Source organism: Taudactylus pleione, unplaced genomic scaffold (genome assembly GCF_031769625.1).
Source record: "Taudactylus pleione unplaced genomic scaffold, aTauple2 ptg000089l, whole genome shotgun sequence".
Classification (NCBI taxonomy): domain Eukaryota; kingdom Metazoa; phylum Chordata; class Amphibia; order Anura; family Myobatrachidae; genus Taudactylus; species Taudactylus pleione.
Genome location: NW_028284491.1, coordinates 14,825,464 through 14,843,786, shown reverse-complemented (window position 1 = coordinate 14,843,786; position 18,323 = coordinate 14,825,464). Strand labels below are relative to the sequence as shown.

At 44.2% G+C, this 18,323-nt stretch overlaps 1 protein-coding gene across 7 annotated transcripts in view; it reads left to right on the top strand.

Annotated features, from left to right (window-relative positions):
* Nucleotides 1-18,323, top strand: part of ZNF385A (zinc finger protein 385A) — a 358,128-nt gene that overhangs the window by 270,901 nt on the left and 68,904 nt on the right. For all 7 annotated transcript variants that reach the window (XM_088469211.1, XM_088469210.1, XM_088469215.1 and 4 more), the window contains one exon: nt 10,842-10,952. In XM_088469211.1, coding sequence (XP_088325337.1) covers nt 10,842-10,952 — 111 coding nt within the window. The remainder of the gene's footprint in view (nt 1-10,841; nt 10,953-18,323) is intronic.

Genomic DNA, 18,323 nt, shown 5'->3' with positions numbered 1-18,323 from the left:
TGCTGCCTGTCCCCTGAGTATGCCCAATGGTAGGGAGGGAGCTGCAGGTGTGCAGCAAAGAATGAATTTCATATTTGCTTATATATTTTCTAGATTGCCTAGGTATTGTGCTAGAAGTACAGGTAGAATAACAGCCATTATTTCCAGTCTAACGCACCAACATTAGTTTATGAGCCATGAGCAGTGGAAATCCTCAGGGATTGCATTGTGATATTCATATACTTCTAGTTGTGATAGGTGCAATAGAGCGCTGAAGATGACACATTAGCAATGTCAGGATGACTCCATTCTTGAAATCGGTCTATCATATAAAATAAACTGATGATGTATAAAAGAAAGGTCTTGAAACTTAGTTCTGGGAAAAGCTCACTAAATTTTCAGCAAACCCTGAAATGTAATGATGTCTGAAGGGTCGCTGCTCCTCATCTGTCTGTATGCTTTGATTGCTGATCTGCAGCGTGGTCATTTGCCTTCCGTGTAGGCTTACGAGCCATCGGAAATACCAGACATTGTCAATACTGCTGCCCATTTATATAAGATGTGGAAATAATACACAGAAAACAGCGTTGGAAGCATTCCAAGGATTCACACAAAGCATTACATATCTCAAATATTTGATGTAGAATTTTTTAATTTGTTATACCATATTACCTACTCTCCCAGAATGTCCAGGAGACTCCCAAAATTCGGGAGTAGGCCAAACTCCTGTATCCCGCTTGTCTTTTTTTGTAAAAGGGGCGATGCAGGCCTTGTCTTCCTGCCCTGCCATTGCTGTGGTGAGTTGTGTCAATGCGGATACTTTGTGTGTTGCCTAGTTATGTGAATCGCATAATAGAACCCCAGAGGGTGGGGCATAATTGCATCAAGTCCTCCATACTTGTCTCATGGACTTCCACTCCAGAAGATGCAGAAAGTAGGCAGATACACAAAAAGTAATGCACCTTACCTCTAAAGTACTGTTGAGATGGAACCGGTATGATTTACCGCCGGACCCATGCCCGGCGGTTGGAATCCCGACAGCGGCATCCCGGCAGAGGAGGAAATCCTGATCGTCCAAGGTAAGTATTCTCTAACATTATTCTGCTCCTTAACTCTAACCCTCCCTTAGGGGTACCTAACCCTAACCTTCCCCCCCAGTGCCTAACCCTAATCCCCCCTCTAAGTGCCTAAACCTAACCCCCCCCCTTCCATGCTGCCTAAACCTAAGTACCCCGGGGGGGTGCCTAACCCTAATCTCCCCCCGGAGGTGCCTAACCCTAACCCCCCCCTTAGCCTAGCCTAACACTAACCTCCCATGGGGGGTGGCTAACCCTAAATCCCCCCCCCCGGGAACCCTAAACCTAACCCTCCCCCCCAGCGGCTATCCGCGCTCGGCGCCCGGCGTCCCTTCGATCGGGATGCCGGGCGCCAGTCTCCCGGCATCGGTAAAATGACAGGCGTCCTCACCGGGATTAAGCAGTCGGGAAGCTGGCTGTCGGCATTAGGTCCACCGGCTTCCCAACTGCATACCATTGAGATTGATGAGAGGTTTAAATTCTTGAGATTTTCCTGGAATATTAAGATAACATCAGTGAAGTAACAGGATGTGGGAGAAGAGTTAACAAATTCTCTGTCCACGAAAAGAAACTCAGTTTTACATCTTATTTTGCTTTCTGAAGGGCTGTTATTGTGCTATAGGAATGCAGTACGATCTTGGAGGCGAGGGCTAGTCTTGGGTGTCCTCCCAGCTATCCTTCTCCCAGGCTGACAGTTGTAGCAGTGACCTTTCTCTGCTGGACTCTCCCTATGCTAAGTCATCATCCTTACATAAACACATCCTGCATATGCTTTCCCTCCAAAGTAATGAATGTTCCACAAATGAAGCACAAAACATTAAAATACTGTGAAGATTTTTCCAGCAATCTGCATTAAAGTGATAGAAAGGAAAATCTAAAAGTAAAAAGTGTTTGTTTTAAAGCAGGGGTGGGGAACCTTTATTCTGTAGAGGGCCATTTGTGATATATATATCATTTTTTGTGTGCCCGGGGCAGGCCATGCCCCCTCCATGTGACATCACACGGGGACGGGGCCACAATCGCAGGTGATTACAGCAATGCCTGGAGCATCCTGAAGATGCGCTGGGAAGCTGTAACAGCAGCAGTGTGACCGTCTGAATTGTCCTAAGGATGCTCCAGGTGGCAATGCTGCATAGATTGTGGCTGCAGGGTGCCAGTCTAGGCACCCTGCTATCCAGATCAGGCTAGCAGAAGAAAGCTCAGAGGGCCAGACCAAATGATTCCAGGGGCCTTATACACCCCCGGGCCTGAGGTTCCCCACCCCTGTTTTAAAGGGTAATACGTTTCGTGTCATTATTTAATATCACAGATGGAATAAAAGATATAAGTCAAACTTTATGGTGAACTCTATTATTAAAAAAAAAATCAGAAAAGGAACTAGGTGCTGAATATCAGTGTGTAATATAAATATATTTATATAGGTAGAACTGTAATGATAACCGCAAAAAATCCCAGGGTGATTGTGTAGAAAGATTCCCCCAGTAATAAACACTATAAACTAAGGGGATCTGCGCTGATAGAGAGCTCTGATAAATTAGTACGGCAAAAAAGAGAAGAGCACACTTTAAAGGTGCGTAACCACTAATGGACATACAAACGAGAGCAGTATTATGACATTGGAATCGTGCTGTCGTTTGTATGTTCACTCGTTCAGTCCAGGCACATCCATCATCCCCGTACCTGCTGAACCTGACGGGGTCGTCAGGTTGACGAGCATGTACGGGCGATGATAGATGACAAAAACGACCAGCGGGCACGTGCATCGCTGGTCGTTTTTGTCATTGACATGCCCGATTAGCGGACGATTTGCGGGCGATTGCACGATAACGACGTCGTTATCGTGCAATCGCCTGTCAAAATCACCTAGTGGATACCCGGCTTGAGTGTCAGTTATAAAATCTCTCTTTATTGTCCTATAATACCTTATGTTCTACACAACAATATAATATAATACAATGTATCACAAAAGGTGTAAAAAAGTTGTTAAATGTTTAAGGACATAGGGGGTGATTCAATTCAGCGCGATGCTGAATAGACCCAGGAAGGAGTTCCCGGAGCTATTAATTTATCATGCTGTTAAATCAGAATAGAACCACTTAAGTCAGAGAATGCTGTTTACCAAGTCTTATGCTGGGTATTTGGTTGCAGTGACCAGCATTCTCTGACTAAAGAGCCAGCCTCGAGGCTGTTAGCACCGAGCTAAGTCATAAAACAGCATCGCGGCTTTCACTTAAGTCGGATTTCTGCTTGCACTTCATAAGGGTGTGAGCAGACAGCCTGTAGGTTTACTTAACAGTGCGGTCAATTGAATAGTTCCGGGACCTCCTTCCTGGGGCTATTCAGCATCACGCTGAATTGAATCTCCTCCATTATATACAATGAGATAAAAATATAAAAAGAAAAAAATGGTCATTAAAAAGAAAAATAAATATAGTAGTATTTTCCAATTGGAATATATAATGTTCTTCAGATAGTTAACTTAGGTAAAAAAATCTTTATTAGAAAATCAGCTCCTAGTTTACCTCCTAAGGGGCATATTCAATTAGGTGCGAAAAGCCGTTTTTGGTGAAAAGTTTTGCCGGTGACGTCATTTCACCAGGCGAAAACTTATCCCCGTATTCAATTCCAAAAACTTTTCGCTGGTGCGGAAAGTCAATTCATTGGAATAGGCGAAAAAGTTTCGCCTATGAAAGTTGGTGGAAAAAAGTGCAGAATTGGGGTTTTGGGGTGTAAACTTGCGGAAACCACCCTGCACACTTGGGACAGCCCTCCAAAGGTAAAGTGTCAATTTAAAGTGGTATTAGTGTCAGTTAAAGATCCAGGGGGATCCCCAAGTATGCCCCAGGTGTTTTTAAGATTACAGGTGCTTGTGGTAGGTGGATTTTTTAAGATTTTTAACACTTCAAATTATGGCAGCACTGATTTTCATGTACCTCAAATTTTCTGTGACTACTTATTTTGATGAAAAAATATTGCTTAATGCCATTCTTTACCACTTATGCAAAGACAGTAATAGCAAGCAATTGAGAGAACTAAAGTACCCAGAATAGCTTTATTAGCGGTACTAGAACAACCCTGTAATGATCCCCTATGTTAGCGCAGCTTTTCGGGGGGTACAGAGTGTATTCCCCATTTTTGACAGTACTTTTTGCCAGGTCCGAATTCACCGTCTGCCGTTTTCGCTGATTTCTAATTGAATACGGGGATAAGCGGTGACGCATGCGATACTTTTCCGCATGGAAAACCAGCAATGACGGTGAAAACCTCGCCAGGTGAAAAGTTCTCGACTTTTCGCACCTAATTGAATATGCCCCTAAGAGGTAGAATAGACTTTAGAGTGAATTTGGTATCCAAATGTACAAGCTCATCTGACAGTAAGAGCGTCTATGTTCCAGGTAACAGCTGTCCCAATCTGGGTACAACATTATAAATAAGTCTATTAAACACTTTGCCACTGTGAATATCTGGAAAATATGAGCTGCTTCTGCTCTATATTAGAAAGGCAATTGTAGTTCACAGCCACTAATGGGTACTATATTACCTCTGATGCATTACTTCGGGTGCACGGTTGTATATCCTCCAATGTGGGCTGCAGCTGCTCTTAGACAGATCTCTCTCTTGCTGACTGACATCTGTAGCACCTCATAGCGACTCAGGGCTCTGATTTGCATGCTGGTTGTGTTTCTTATGACTGTAGATCCAACATACGTTCAATACAGTGTGCCCACCTCTAACGCGTTTCAGCTTCTGGGCATTGCCTTTCTCAAAGAGTGTCAGCACAGATCCCCTTGGTGCATAAACTCTTTTATTTACTACAAATTGTTCTTTAGCATTCCGATTAGTTGGTGTATTTTATTTATTTATTTTTCCTTTTAATAAGATCCAGACACCAGCAATTGCCGATGGTGTAAGTTCAGATTTGTTTTTATTTTTTTGTGATATTACATAATGACAAATGTGAAAAACAAGTATATATTACTGCAAGATAATAAATGTTTAAATTTGGTTTGGTTGCATTCATTAAAATCATAACATGTTAAGGAATAGAATCTTACATATTAAAGTGATAAAATGCCAGAAGGGCCGATGGCCTGATGGGCCGGTCTGGTCGAGCGTATGCTTACTCGGCTGTGTTCACCTGTTTATTTACTATGCGCCGCAGCCGCATCATTGTGTGGTGGCGTCATGACACAGCCACGTCATGATGTCAGTGCTGAGGAGGGTGGAGACTGGAGAGTGTCACGTGCGGCCGTGGTGATGTAATGACGTGGCCGGCCCAGGTATAAAAAGCGCAGTGCTTGCAGGAATCTGCGTAGACACCATCTGCGGACCTCATGAAATGGTGACAGACGCCATCTGCAGACGCCAAGGTATTACTGTGTGTGGCATAATGTATAAGGGGCATTACTGTGTAGCACTACTACTGCATGGCATATTGTATAAGGCGCACTACTACTGTGTGGCATATCGTGAATGGGCTCTGGATGGCATAACGTGAATGGGCTCTACTGTGTGACGTAACGTGAAAAGGGACACTACTCTGTTACGTAATGTGAAAAAGGGACACTACTGTGTGACGTAGAGTGAAAAAGGAACACTACTGTGTGACATAGGGTAAAAAAGGGACACTACTGTGTGACAGAGTGAAAAAGGGACACTACTGTGTGACGTAATGTGAAAAAGGGACACTACTGTGTGAGGTAACATGAAAAAGGGACACTAATGTGTGATGTAACGTGAAAAAGGGACACTGACGTAACGTGAAGAAGGGGCACTACTGTGTGATGTAACAGGAATAAAGAACACTACTGTGTGACGTAACGTGAATAAGGGACACTACTGTGCGGTGTAATGTGATGAAGGGGCACTACTGTGCAGTGTAATTTCTTTAGAGTGGGGCGCTCTTCCCTCATGTGCTTCTCCTTATACTTTCTTCTACTCCTTACTCATAAGGGCATCTGACACTTGTTTGCTGACTCACTGCTGCTTATTTTGAGCGTTATGATCGCTATTGCAGCATATTCTTGTCCTGTATTGTATTGTACTGTAAGTAACTGGTTTCTTGTTCACTTACTGTATTTGTTTATGTACTTTGTAAGGTGCTGCGGAATACTTGTGGCGCCATATAAATAGAAGATAATAATAATGTGACTAAGAGGCACTACTGTGTGGCATAATTTGAATTAGGGGTACTATTATGTGGTTACGCCCCTTCCCAGCAAGACCAACCCTTTTTTTTGCGTGTGCCCCTGGCACGTGCTCTCCCTGCTTCACTTATGGATGGCGGCATGTTCTTTTGTCAAAATGTGTAGTTACGGCTCTGCTTTGGTGTGTACAGATGTGTCCTCTGCGTTCAGCACCCCTGCCCTAAGAAATTCATACAGTGAACACTATCCAATCTTCTACAACTGGTAAACTAGAGCTTGGTCAATTGGGAAAATGCCTTCCCTTTTCTTTGTGTGTGAGCTCCACCAGTGAAGTGCCAGCTTTACTGAAGGCTGTGTACACACCTATAGATATATCTGTCCAATCTGTCTGGTGGGAAGGAAAATCTGGTCCATTTTCCAGCATCTGGGAGCATATTTCTATTGTTATTTGGGAATGGGAATGAAATGCCATGGGGTTCAAATCCCGAAAGCGGCTGTCCGACAGGATGAAAATCCCGACAGAGGCAGCTAAGTATGCTAACCTTCCCTGTCCCCGCACCTAACCCTAATCCTCCCTTAGTTGTGCCTAACCCTAACCTTCCCCCCTAGTGCCTAACCCTAACCTTCCCCCCAGGGGTGCCTAACCCTAACCCCCGCTTACCGCTCCCTAAAACTAACTTCACCCCGGGGGTGTCTAACCCTAACCCCCCAAAACCTAACGCTAACCCCGCTAACTGCCCTAGACCTAACCCTCCCCCCCCCCCCGCCGTCAGGATTATGATAGGCATCGGTATTTCAACGCCAATCATAGATCCCTGGCCGGCATTCTGCCTTGCGGCCGCCAGTCACATTACTACATTCCGTTATTTGCTTCTATACATTACCAGCCACACGGATTGGACAGATATATCTATAGGTGTGTAAACAGCTTAATAACAGAACCAACACAATACCAAATGTTTGACTATGGCACATGTTTGAATCCCCTGCAGGATGTGCTCTGTTGTCTGTATTTTAATACAGAGAATGATGTGTACTTGTATGTTCTAATATTAATTATATTTGTAAGAGCATTGACTTAGAAGTGGGAGGGGTCAGGAATAGTAAGGGGAGGAGTCGATGCCAGGAGCCAGATGCTTTCGCAAGTTGGCCCTGTGTGCTCTTTAAATGCCAGGGTATATTTTTAGTCCCAGTCTGGCCCTGTCACAGTGTATGGCCACACGACATCTGGCTTTTTCCCCTGGTGAGGAGACATTTCCCTGTTCATCCCCTGTACGAATATCGGTCAGGTGCTGCAGGCGGATAGCCCAGATAATTGTATAGTGTTTGCCCAGCATTAGTTGTAAAAATGAAATATTTTAGATTCCTTAGAAAAGGGAGTTTGGAAAAGCTGCACCTGTCCAATAGATTATATCTGTCAAAGAAGCAGCTCACAAGTAGAAACTGTACCTACTAGAAATGTAAAAATAAATAAATTGGAGTGCTACTATTCCTAGTTGAACCCAATATTTATGAGAACACAACCTAGAAATTCACTAGCAACCAGCAGCTCCGAAATAGTGAATGGACAGGCTGTGTGCACGTGAGTATTCTGTCAACTTACAAGATGGCAGAGCGACAAAACACCTAACATACATGTTACACAACTTTTTGTGGGACACTACTTCTCAGATGTTCTTATACCATATCACATCTCTAATAGTTATTTGGATGCACTCTGGCAGAGTGTATCTAATAAGCACCTTTTTGTTAAGAATCCCAATATTCCGTCAGCCAAGCATGTGCAGTTTGTGCAACTTCCAACACCATGTCAATGACCCGACATAATTTAGTTTGGAATTAGTAGCTGAAATAGTTTATCCCCAGTATTCTGTTGATACTGCTGACTTGACACAGACAAAATAGTGTGGAGTATACAAAAGAATAAAAATATATACTTCACTAATAGGTGGTAAATTGGGTGGACGTAGAGTGAGTACTTCTGTCACTAGAGCTGGGTACACACCTTTGCGATCACTCTTTCAATTAAATTTTTTGATCACTCTTGTTCAATAGTCCCTACCACAGTGCCGATACATGCGCACACACCTGTACAATCTAACTTGCAATGTTCGACCACCATCCCTCTAAAATGTTGAATGAAAAGACACAAAGGCATCAGTAGCAGAATGCCCAGGAAGGACGATCAGCAGTGTATACACACTTCACTTTTGGTCCGATATGACACCATCAAATTGGATGAGTATTAAACAGCATATAAGATGAAATCCTTTGATTTGACCAGTTTTCATCTGACAAAACATGATCAAAGGTGCGTAATCTTGCAATATCGAATGAACTGGTCGAAATCGAAAGAATGGCCCAACGATTGTATAGGTGTGGACCAACCTTTACTCCCAGCTGCGCCTGTGAAGCAAGGGGACATTCTAATGTAGGCTTAGTACAGTAAGGATGTGTTTACGCAATTGCAAACGTGTATCAGCAACCAGATGCATATATATGTCCGAAATACAGTAGTCATATAATTTGTGAGTGGTCAGGGGTAGTTAGTAATACATGGTCACTAGCACTAGTAACCTCTTCTGATTGGCTAATTGTTAATGTACCGTGGACACTTATTCCCTGTTCGAGTATATTTTATGCTTCTCGGTGTGGAGGATTTTTTTTACCAATTTAATTTTTCTGTACATAAGATGGAGAGTTGTTTCTGCTGTATTAGAGAGATTTTTGAAGTTTTATTGATGCATAGGGAATGTGTATATTGAAAGTAATACCATTACCAGTTCTACATGGTGGACTCATTCTTTAAGGCAGGGCTGGGCTAGTTCCAGATGTCATGTAGCCAATGTGCCTAATAAATTGCTGCTGATGCTGAACTTTAGGACGTCTGTTTAGTGGATGCACTAATTGTTTCTCTCTTTACATTGCAACAAGACATTGAAGGAGATTTATCAGAGAGAGAGAGGTAAAGTATCAACCAATCAGCTCCTGTCATTTTTCAAATACAGTCTATAGAATGACAGTTAGAAGCTGATTGGTTAGTACTTTAGCTCTCTGCACTTTATCTCTCTTCAGGCTTTGATACATCTCCCCTATAAAGACATTTAGCCAAAATTGTCATGCGAATGCTGAGTGGACGCCTATTCAGAGACATATCGCTCTCACATCCAGCATAGGGTAGGTGTAAGTCATGACAATAGTGATGATGGCTGCGTCTGTGAATGGAAAACAGTTGGGTCGTGCTCATTCTATTAGCAAAATAGACGCATTGTGAATGCGGCCTCATACGGAGCTGCATGCCACTCAGAATCAATAATTATAGTTATAGTCTATGAACAGCTGGAGAACCTGAGAATCCCTACTAAGAAAAGCATTGAAGTAAATTCCTTGCTACTTTTAATTCCTACTGCTCTAACTGGAAGGAATTGGTATGACATACCGCCAGCCGCATGGCCGACCAAAGCAGCCCGACAGCGCTGGAAATCCCGATCGTCGATAGGTAAGTATTGACTAACCTAACACCCTAACCCTCCTTAGGGGTGCCTAACCCTAACCTCCCCCCCAAGTGCCTAACCCTAATCCCCCCTCTAAGTGCCTAACCCTAACCCCCCCTTCCCCGCTGCCTAAACCTAAGTCTCCCGGGGGGGTGCCTAACCATAAGTCCCCCCCGGGGTTGCCTAACCCTCCCTCCCCCTAGCCTAACCCTCCCGGGGGGATGCCTAACCCTAAGTCCCCCACGGGGTTGCCTAACCCTAACCCTCTCTCCCCCTAGCCTAACCCTAAGTCCCCCCCAGGGTTGCCTAGCCCTAACACTCCCTCCCCCTATCCTAACCCTCCCAGGGGGATGCCTAACCCTAAGTTACCCCCGGGTGCCTAAACCTAACCCTCCCCCCCACCACGATCGGGATGCCGGGCGCCGGTCTCCCGGCATTGAGGAAATGTCAGGCGTCTACATCTAGACGCCCGGCATTTCACCCTCTCCGGGATATGACAGTCGGGAAGCCGCCTGCAGGTATTAAGGCAGCCGGCTTCCCGATTGTATACCAACTGCGCTATTACTGCATACATCTTGATTAATCAATTCAGGGTAGATAGAAGTGGACACTTCATCAATTTTGTATAGGTTGGATCATGTGGTGTTCAACAAATCATGTTTTATTTTGTTCAGCAAATAGTTTACCATCTAAAAGTCTTGGGTTATCTCTGTCTCTTGGTCTTAGTTTTGCTGGCTCATAAATGAGCATTCAGGGTGGATTTCCCTTGGGGATGGGTGGGAGAATCAAACATTCGCTCCACACAGCTAAATAAAGCATTCTTGCTGCAGTAACGTCTATAACACAACCCCAGCAGCAGAAGTAAAAGAAGAACACTAGTAAGACCCAGTATAACTCTGGTTGCTCTCGTACAACCTCTATGGGTTGAGCCACCTGTGTTTACATTCTGTTACTGGGAATAGTTATTAGCAGTCCTGCTTCAGCATCACTTCTGCTCTCTCCTGTTTCCTAGTGGCCGGAGACAAAATTAATCTGTGGAACGTGGAGCCTGCTATGTTTTTATCCTGGTTGGCTTCTCATTGGTATAAATTGCTTATCGTTATCGGTGTGCTTGACTGAGCACGGCTTGTTTTATTTCTACACAGATGGATCCCATCCACAAGCCTCTGATCAACCCTAACTTTGGAGTCCCGCTTTTCAAGACAAAACGGCCGATCATCTCCTGCAACGTGTGTCAAATCCGCTTTAACTCAGAGGTGAGTGTTTTCAAATCACTTCTAGATTAAGGTAACATACACAATGTGTTCCTCTTATGAGTGCCTTATATATTTATTCTCAGATGTACCTGGGCAGACCTGTCATATCTTAATAAGATATAGCATTTTTCCCCATCAAAGCATTTTTCTTCTTTTGCTGTACTCTCCTTTTAATATAGTTATCAGTTTTGTTACTACAGTACTTTGCATTGTGATAATTACTTTCATTGCAAGTAAATGGGGAATTAAACTATCGAGCCTGCAAAGAGAGTTATGTGCACAGTGCTCAGGAGTAGACAGGAACACACAATGGAAATTAATTGTGGCAAACCCATATCTTTGTCTGATTGATTTGCATGTAATCTGCCTTCGCTAGCTCTAGTTAGCTGTCCGGCTTTTAGAACAGCTGTCTTAACAGCTGGGCCGCTTCAGATGATTTTTTTTAGCTCTCCGTACCAAGATGAGATGAGGAAGGGGGAGGAAAATGGGAGGGGAAAACCCCTGGGAGTGATTATTGTGTATTTCGCATCCGTAGTTGAATACTGTACTTTGAATGAGGACAAAAGTCCAGCAGAGATTGGAATAATATTTATACACATCAGTGTAGGCAAAGATGTGATTTTAGAAACAGCTGTGTCTCCATGAAGCTGCAGTGATAAACATTGGATTAGTTTGCTGCAGATAACATATTGCTAGTCCTCCATTCTCAGCAAAGATCATTGCACAGCGCCGCTGACTTGAGATTCCCTTGCCGTGGGTGATATCAGCCAGAATATGCTCGTATATAAACAGAGTTTGGTATGAACTCCTCTTCCTGTGTCTCCTAATCTAGAATCAGGCTATTCTGGAAGAATTGCACCCCTGGGAGGTGAGCTGCTGCTGAGATAGCGTTTTATGATTTTAACTCATTCACAGCTAAATAAAATCTTTTTTCTTGTTAAGTATGAATGTTTGTAATCAAAGAGCCTGAATAACAATTTTCTGTGACTGATAAGGATATAACATTGGGCCTGATTCAGAGCCGGACGCAATTAGCGCTCGCTCGTCCAGAAAATAGGGGTGGCTATTCAAATCAACCGTTCGTTCTTTGTGGTCTGTTCACGCCTCTAGGTCTCAACGAGCGAACCAAACTTGCGGTCGTTTTTTGAAAAAATACGCCCCCTGGCCGCTGGCATCCTACGTCATGTCCGCTATTTATTAGATTAATCGAGTACATCGACCAGGGTATGAACTGCTCGCTATTCTTGGGGTTGGTTTTTCCTACCACAATTTTGCGAGCAGTTCTGACTATAAAATAACCCAGTGACGTGGTCAATGACGCTGCTGTTTTAATTATGCACACCCATAAAACGCCCGTTTTGACCTTTAAGCACGCCTGCATTCGGATGTCCACTCCCCATTTTCAAGCACCTTCCCCCGTTACCACCCACATACGCCTCTTTCTGTCACTCAAATTATCAGGCATTCGCTATTTTGCGAGCACATGAATTTCGACCGCACTGACTGGTTCGCGCATGCGTATAACGATCCATACGCATGCGCAGTTGGGCAAACATCGCTCGGAGCGAACGAGCGGCCGCTTACAAGCGCCTCTGAATCAGGCCCATATTCCTCTGTGAGTCATTCTGTCTGACTTTTGAACATTACTTTCTAAATATGGTTATCAGTGAACAATGGTGCTGATTCAGACCTGCTCGCTAGGATGTGATCGCTCGTAGCTGGCGGATATTTGCAATCTGTGCATGCGTATGCATCGCAATGCGAGTGCGCGAGCCACTGCGAAAGATCTGGAAGCGCTCACTTGCCCAACATAGACAGCCCAGTTGATTGACTCACAGGAGAGGCTGTTTGTGGGTGTTAACAGGGGCAGGACACTATAAACGGGGGATTGGAGGCACGAACACAGGAGTGCCTGAGTGTTTCAACGCCGTTTCAGAGGCGTGCATACTTAACAGGCAGCGTCATAGTACACATCACCTGGTTGTATTTCACACTGAAGTGATTGCAGTGCTTGCAGCAAGGTATAGTCAACCTCAAGCGCTGCAAGCACATCCGATGGTGCTCGATATACCAATGTTTTCGTCAGGCACTGCCTAGACCAGTGTTCCCAAACTCCGTTCTCAAGGCACCCTAACAGTCCAGGTTTTAAGTATATCCCTGTTTGGGTACAGATGACATAAATTATCCACTGCAATGACCTACGTAGCCTGTGGTCTCATAGCGTGCGTGGAAGTTAGCCATTTCTGAGTAAGGTTAAGGCTTGTTGAAGTGTGCGTGAGGCTGCGATTGGATTGTACTCGATTGTACAAATGTTTTCACAGTCCTGCTAAACATTACGGATGTGTGTAAGGTAAAGTGGGCATCCTTATGTTGTGCTGAGATTGCATTGGGATCACAATGGATTAGCATGCTTTCGCAGTGAGACTGCGTGCGTAATCCCTATTGCATTCGCAGTTGCCTTCCTTGCTGAATCAGGCCCTCTAATCATAGACAAGAGTTAGAATAAAATATAACCTGCATTGCTGAGCGCACAATATTGTCTGCTCAACCGGCCGCCATTAAGCTCCTTCCAGGCTGTTGACAAACATGTGACTATGACACATACCTGGCCTAGAAAGTGACAGTGTTTTGCATGGATTGGCAAGGTGGAGAAATGGTAGAGAAAAGGATGTGTAATGCAGCCCAGGATATATGTGCAGGTGATGACCCAGAAAGAAGTAGAAATGGGAGATGGAGACAATGAGGCAGAATAAATTGCATGGGGGGAAATGGCCCGGAAGAGTACTAGGGTAAAGAAACTGATGGATAAAAGCAGGAGTGGCCCGGGGATATAAAGAATAAATGTGCAAAAATAGAAAGGAATAAAACTGGAGGAGATGAGGTGATAAAAAAGAAGTGAGGTGGCAAAAATTAGAAATTTATTTATTTATTTATTTACAGTTTCTTATATAGCGCAGCATATTCCGTTGCGCTTTACAATTGTCAACATTGATAGAACAAAACTGGGTAATAACACACAGATATATAGGTAGGAAGGCCCTGCTCGCAAGCTTACAATCTATAGGGAAATAGGCATTGATACACAAGGATAGGTGCTATATATTGCATCTTGGTCCAGCCACAATGCACAGTTTCTTGATTGGCTGCATGATCCATTCACACAGGAATGTCGGCCAAATGTCATGAGGATGTGAGAGGAAGACAATGTGTGAGGTTATGTGTGGACTGTAAAAGGGGATGTAATTAGATATGGTAACTATGAAGAAATTATAACCAAGTCTAAGTAGATATAGAAATAAATGGAATCATTTCTAGGCAATAAGTATATGGGGACACAGGCATAGGAGCTCATACTGCTTCTCATCACGGAAGAATGTTGCGTATGAACTAAGTGACATGAGTTGGACATATAGAATATTTATATGAAGGTCACGTGGGGCCCAGCTACAAATGTACATCTGGAAACAGCTGCACTGGCCTGTGAAGATGACACCTTTTCATGGCTGTTATATATAATTATTTTCATTTTACTCTCTATACACCAAAGGTAAGACCCCCATAACTAACATGATAATGGATAGGGAGTCATTCCTGTCTGTTACCAATGCTATTTGTTGGCTGGAAATGTTAATGCAAAATGCTTCTACTGGGTATGTGCTGGTTACTAAGGCTTGAGCTGATTTAGGGGCTGATTCTGAGTGTTTGCATACAGCTCATGCGTAGAAACAAACATTCACATTTGTGCATAGGGCCCTGACTTGTGGAGTGTTATGGGCATATATCAAGTGCTTCGCCGTGTATATGGGGTAAGGAAGCCTGGTTTATACAGATGTCTTGCACCTACCATGGGGCTGGTGCAAGGGCCGATACTAACAATGATAGTTGCGGAGGCACAGGTTTCCTTGCATCCACCAACGCAGACCCTGGCTTCGCCACTCCCGAAAACGTGGACGACCGCCATTTTGGGAACACTGCCTAGGCACGCCACTATATATCACAGTATGGCAATCATGCTGCGGCTTGGGGGATCTGTGAGCGAGATTGCGGGACCCATTCTGTACATGCGATAATTGGAAAACTGTGAGAATACTCACTACACCGTCCGGACCTACAGTCAGGTGCATAAATATTGGGAGATTGACAGAATTTTCATATTTTGGCCTCTATTCACCACCACAATGGCTTTGAAATGAAACAAACAAGATGTGCTTTAACTGCAGACTTTCAGATTTAATTTGAGGGTAATTACATCCAAATCAGGTGAAAGGTGTAGGAATTACAATGGTTTCTATATGTGCCTCCCACTTTTTAAGGGGCCAAAAGTAATGGGACAAACTAAACAATCCTAAATCTAACTTTTACTTTTTAATACTTTGTTGCAAATCCTTTGCAGGCTGTTACGGCCTGAAGTCTGGAACGCATAGACATCACCAGACGCTGGGTTTCATCCCTGGTGATGCTCTGCCAGGCCTCTACTGCAAATGTCTTCAGTTCCTGCTTGTTCTTGGGGCATTTTCCCTTCAGTTTTGTCTTCATCAAGTGAAATGCATGCTCAATCGGATTCAGGTCAGGGGATTGACTTGGCTATTGCATAACATTTCACTTTTTAGCCTTAAAAAACTCTTTGGTTGCTTTTGCAGTATGCTTCGGGTCATTGTCCATCTGCACTGTGAAGCGCCGTCCAATGAGTTCTGAAGCATTTGACTGAATATGAGCATATAATGCCCGAAACACCTTCAGAATTCATTCTGCTGCTTTTGTCAGCAGTCACATCATCAATAAATACAAGGGAACCAGTTCCATTGGCAGCCATACATGCCCACGCCATGACACTACCACCACCATGCATCACTGATGAGGCGGTATGTTTTGGATCATGAGCAGTTCCTTTCCTTCTCCATACTCTTCTCTTCCCATCACTCTGGTACAAGTTGATCTTTGTCTCATCTGTCCATAGGATGTTGTTCCAGAGCTGTAATGGCTTTTTTAGATGTTGTTTGGCAAACTCTAATCTGGTCTTCCTGTTTTTGAGGCTCACCAATGGTTTACATCTTGTGGTGAACCCTCTATATTCACTCTTGTGAAGTCTTCTCTTGATTGTTGACTTTGACACATATACACCTACCTCCTGGAGAGTGTTCTTGATTTGGCCAACTGTTGTGAAGGGGTTTTTCTTCACCAGGGAAATAATTCTTCTGTCATCCACCACAGTTGTTTTCCATGGTCTTCTGGGTCTTTTGGTGTTGCTGAGCTCTCCTGTGCACTCTTTCTTTTTAAGAATGTTCCAAACAGTTGATTTGGCCACACCTAATGTTTTTGCTGTCTCTCTGATGGGTTTGTTTTGATTTTTCAGCCTAATGATGGCTTGCTTCACTGATAGTGACAGTTCTTTGGATCTCATATTGAGAGTCGACAGCAACTGATTCCAAATGCAAATGTCACACCTAGAATCAACTCCAGACCTTTTACCTGCTTAATTGATAATGAAATAATGAGTGAATAGCCCACACCTGTCCATGAAATAGCTTTTGAGTTGATAGTCCCATTACTTTTGGCCCCTTAAAAAGTGGGAGGCACATACAGAAACCGTTGTAATTCCTACACCGTTCACCTGATTTGGATGTAATTACCCTCAAATTAAATCTGAAAGTCTGCAGTTAAAGCACATCTTGTTTGTATTATTTCAAAGCCATTGTGGTGGTGAATAGAGGCCAAAATATGAAAATTCTGTCAATGTCCCAATATTTATGCACCTGACTGTAAATCAGGCCCTCTTTCACCAACCAGGCCCCTATAATGATACTTTTTATGTAACAAACCAAATGATGTTCAGCATCGTAAGGGAGCATTTTATTAAACACAGTTAATATGCAATGATCCCTCCTGGAAAAATGTCCTTTAGGCCACACAGCAGCCAGTCCAAAAGCAAACTCTCTATTTTGTCAGCCCAATTCTCCTTCCAAGTCACACTGCAATATGCTCTTTCCTGAATATCACGGAATGCATATGAAAGATGGACAATTGGGCAGGTGAAAAGGGTGCTCCATGCTTTGTCCAAACGTTTCTTAAAATTGATACTGTAAACATATAACCCTATATTACCAGCCAACCAATGTCTAGAAATGTGCTACTACTACACTACTCTAAGCTACTCTATGCAGTCACCTATGGCACCAAGGACCTGTTCCTTGGCCGCTGGAAAGTGAGATTGTGGCCACATCTAGCGATTTTTGCCTACTGCCAATGCGTTGTGGATGGCATATGCATCTTTGTGAACTTGTTAGCAATTCAGAGTCCTGCACATCTCAATTTTTTCTCTCTGTTGGCTGTATGGGTTACCATGTTTTGCTACTGTGCATGCATTTAAGTCACACTGCGTATGTGTCCCGATTATTTGCAATCACAGTCGCAGTGCTAGTTCAGACGCACATGCTGAAACGTATTAGAAATGCATTGGGCGTTCCTGGGCAGTGACTGGGAGGTGGCTATTCAGATGTAGGGAGATGCTGTATCTTCTACCTCTTTCTCTAAACTGGTTGTTGAGTTGGGGTGGATGTATGTCTGGCGGCAGGGGTATATTTAAGGGTCAGAGCGCCTCTGGCAAAATAAGGGACTGGCGCCCCCCCTCCCCGGGCTGGCGCCCCCCTCCCCCCCAGCTCTCCCCCCTCACAGCTCCGTCCCCCCACACAGCTTTTACTATTTTTAATACGGTAGTAAAAAACACACTTTTACTTCCACATGGAAAAAAAACAGCCTGCAACCCTTCTAAGACCCCACTCCCCAGCCAGCCCTAGCAGGTCCCCTTCTGTGACCCCACTCCACAGCCAGCCCACTTTCTAAAGTCCCCACTCCCCAGCCAGCCCCAGCAGGTCCCATTCTGTGCCCCCAATCCCCACTTACCTTGTTTTTGTAGTGCTCTTGTGGGCCACGGCTCCTCTGTCCTCTCTTTAGCACTGGTCATGCGCGCCGGGTCTTCTCTCCACACAAAAAACCCCCCCTGATCTCACGGCGCTGGCAGGTGCATAGCAGCGCACTTCAGGAAGCTGCGAGGATAAGGCTACTGCTGCCAGCCCTCTCCCCGGGCTTGTGCAGCTTCCCGTAGTGCACGCATTCCGGCGCTGGGAGATGAAGGTTTTTTTTTTTAAGAGAAGACCCAGCGCGTATCTACCACCTGGCCAGAGCCCCTGGCGACTGCCATCCTGGCCAATATGTAGATACGCCCCTGTCTGGCGGGTTCGTTAACCTTTAGTTTCCCAATTCTCCTGTTAGTCCTCCATCCATCATGCATTCTGCTGCATTGAAATCATTTTTGTTTCCCCTATACTGTCCCTAGGTCTCTGCAGTATATTAATTGTCTACAGTTATATCTGT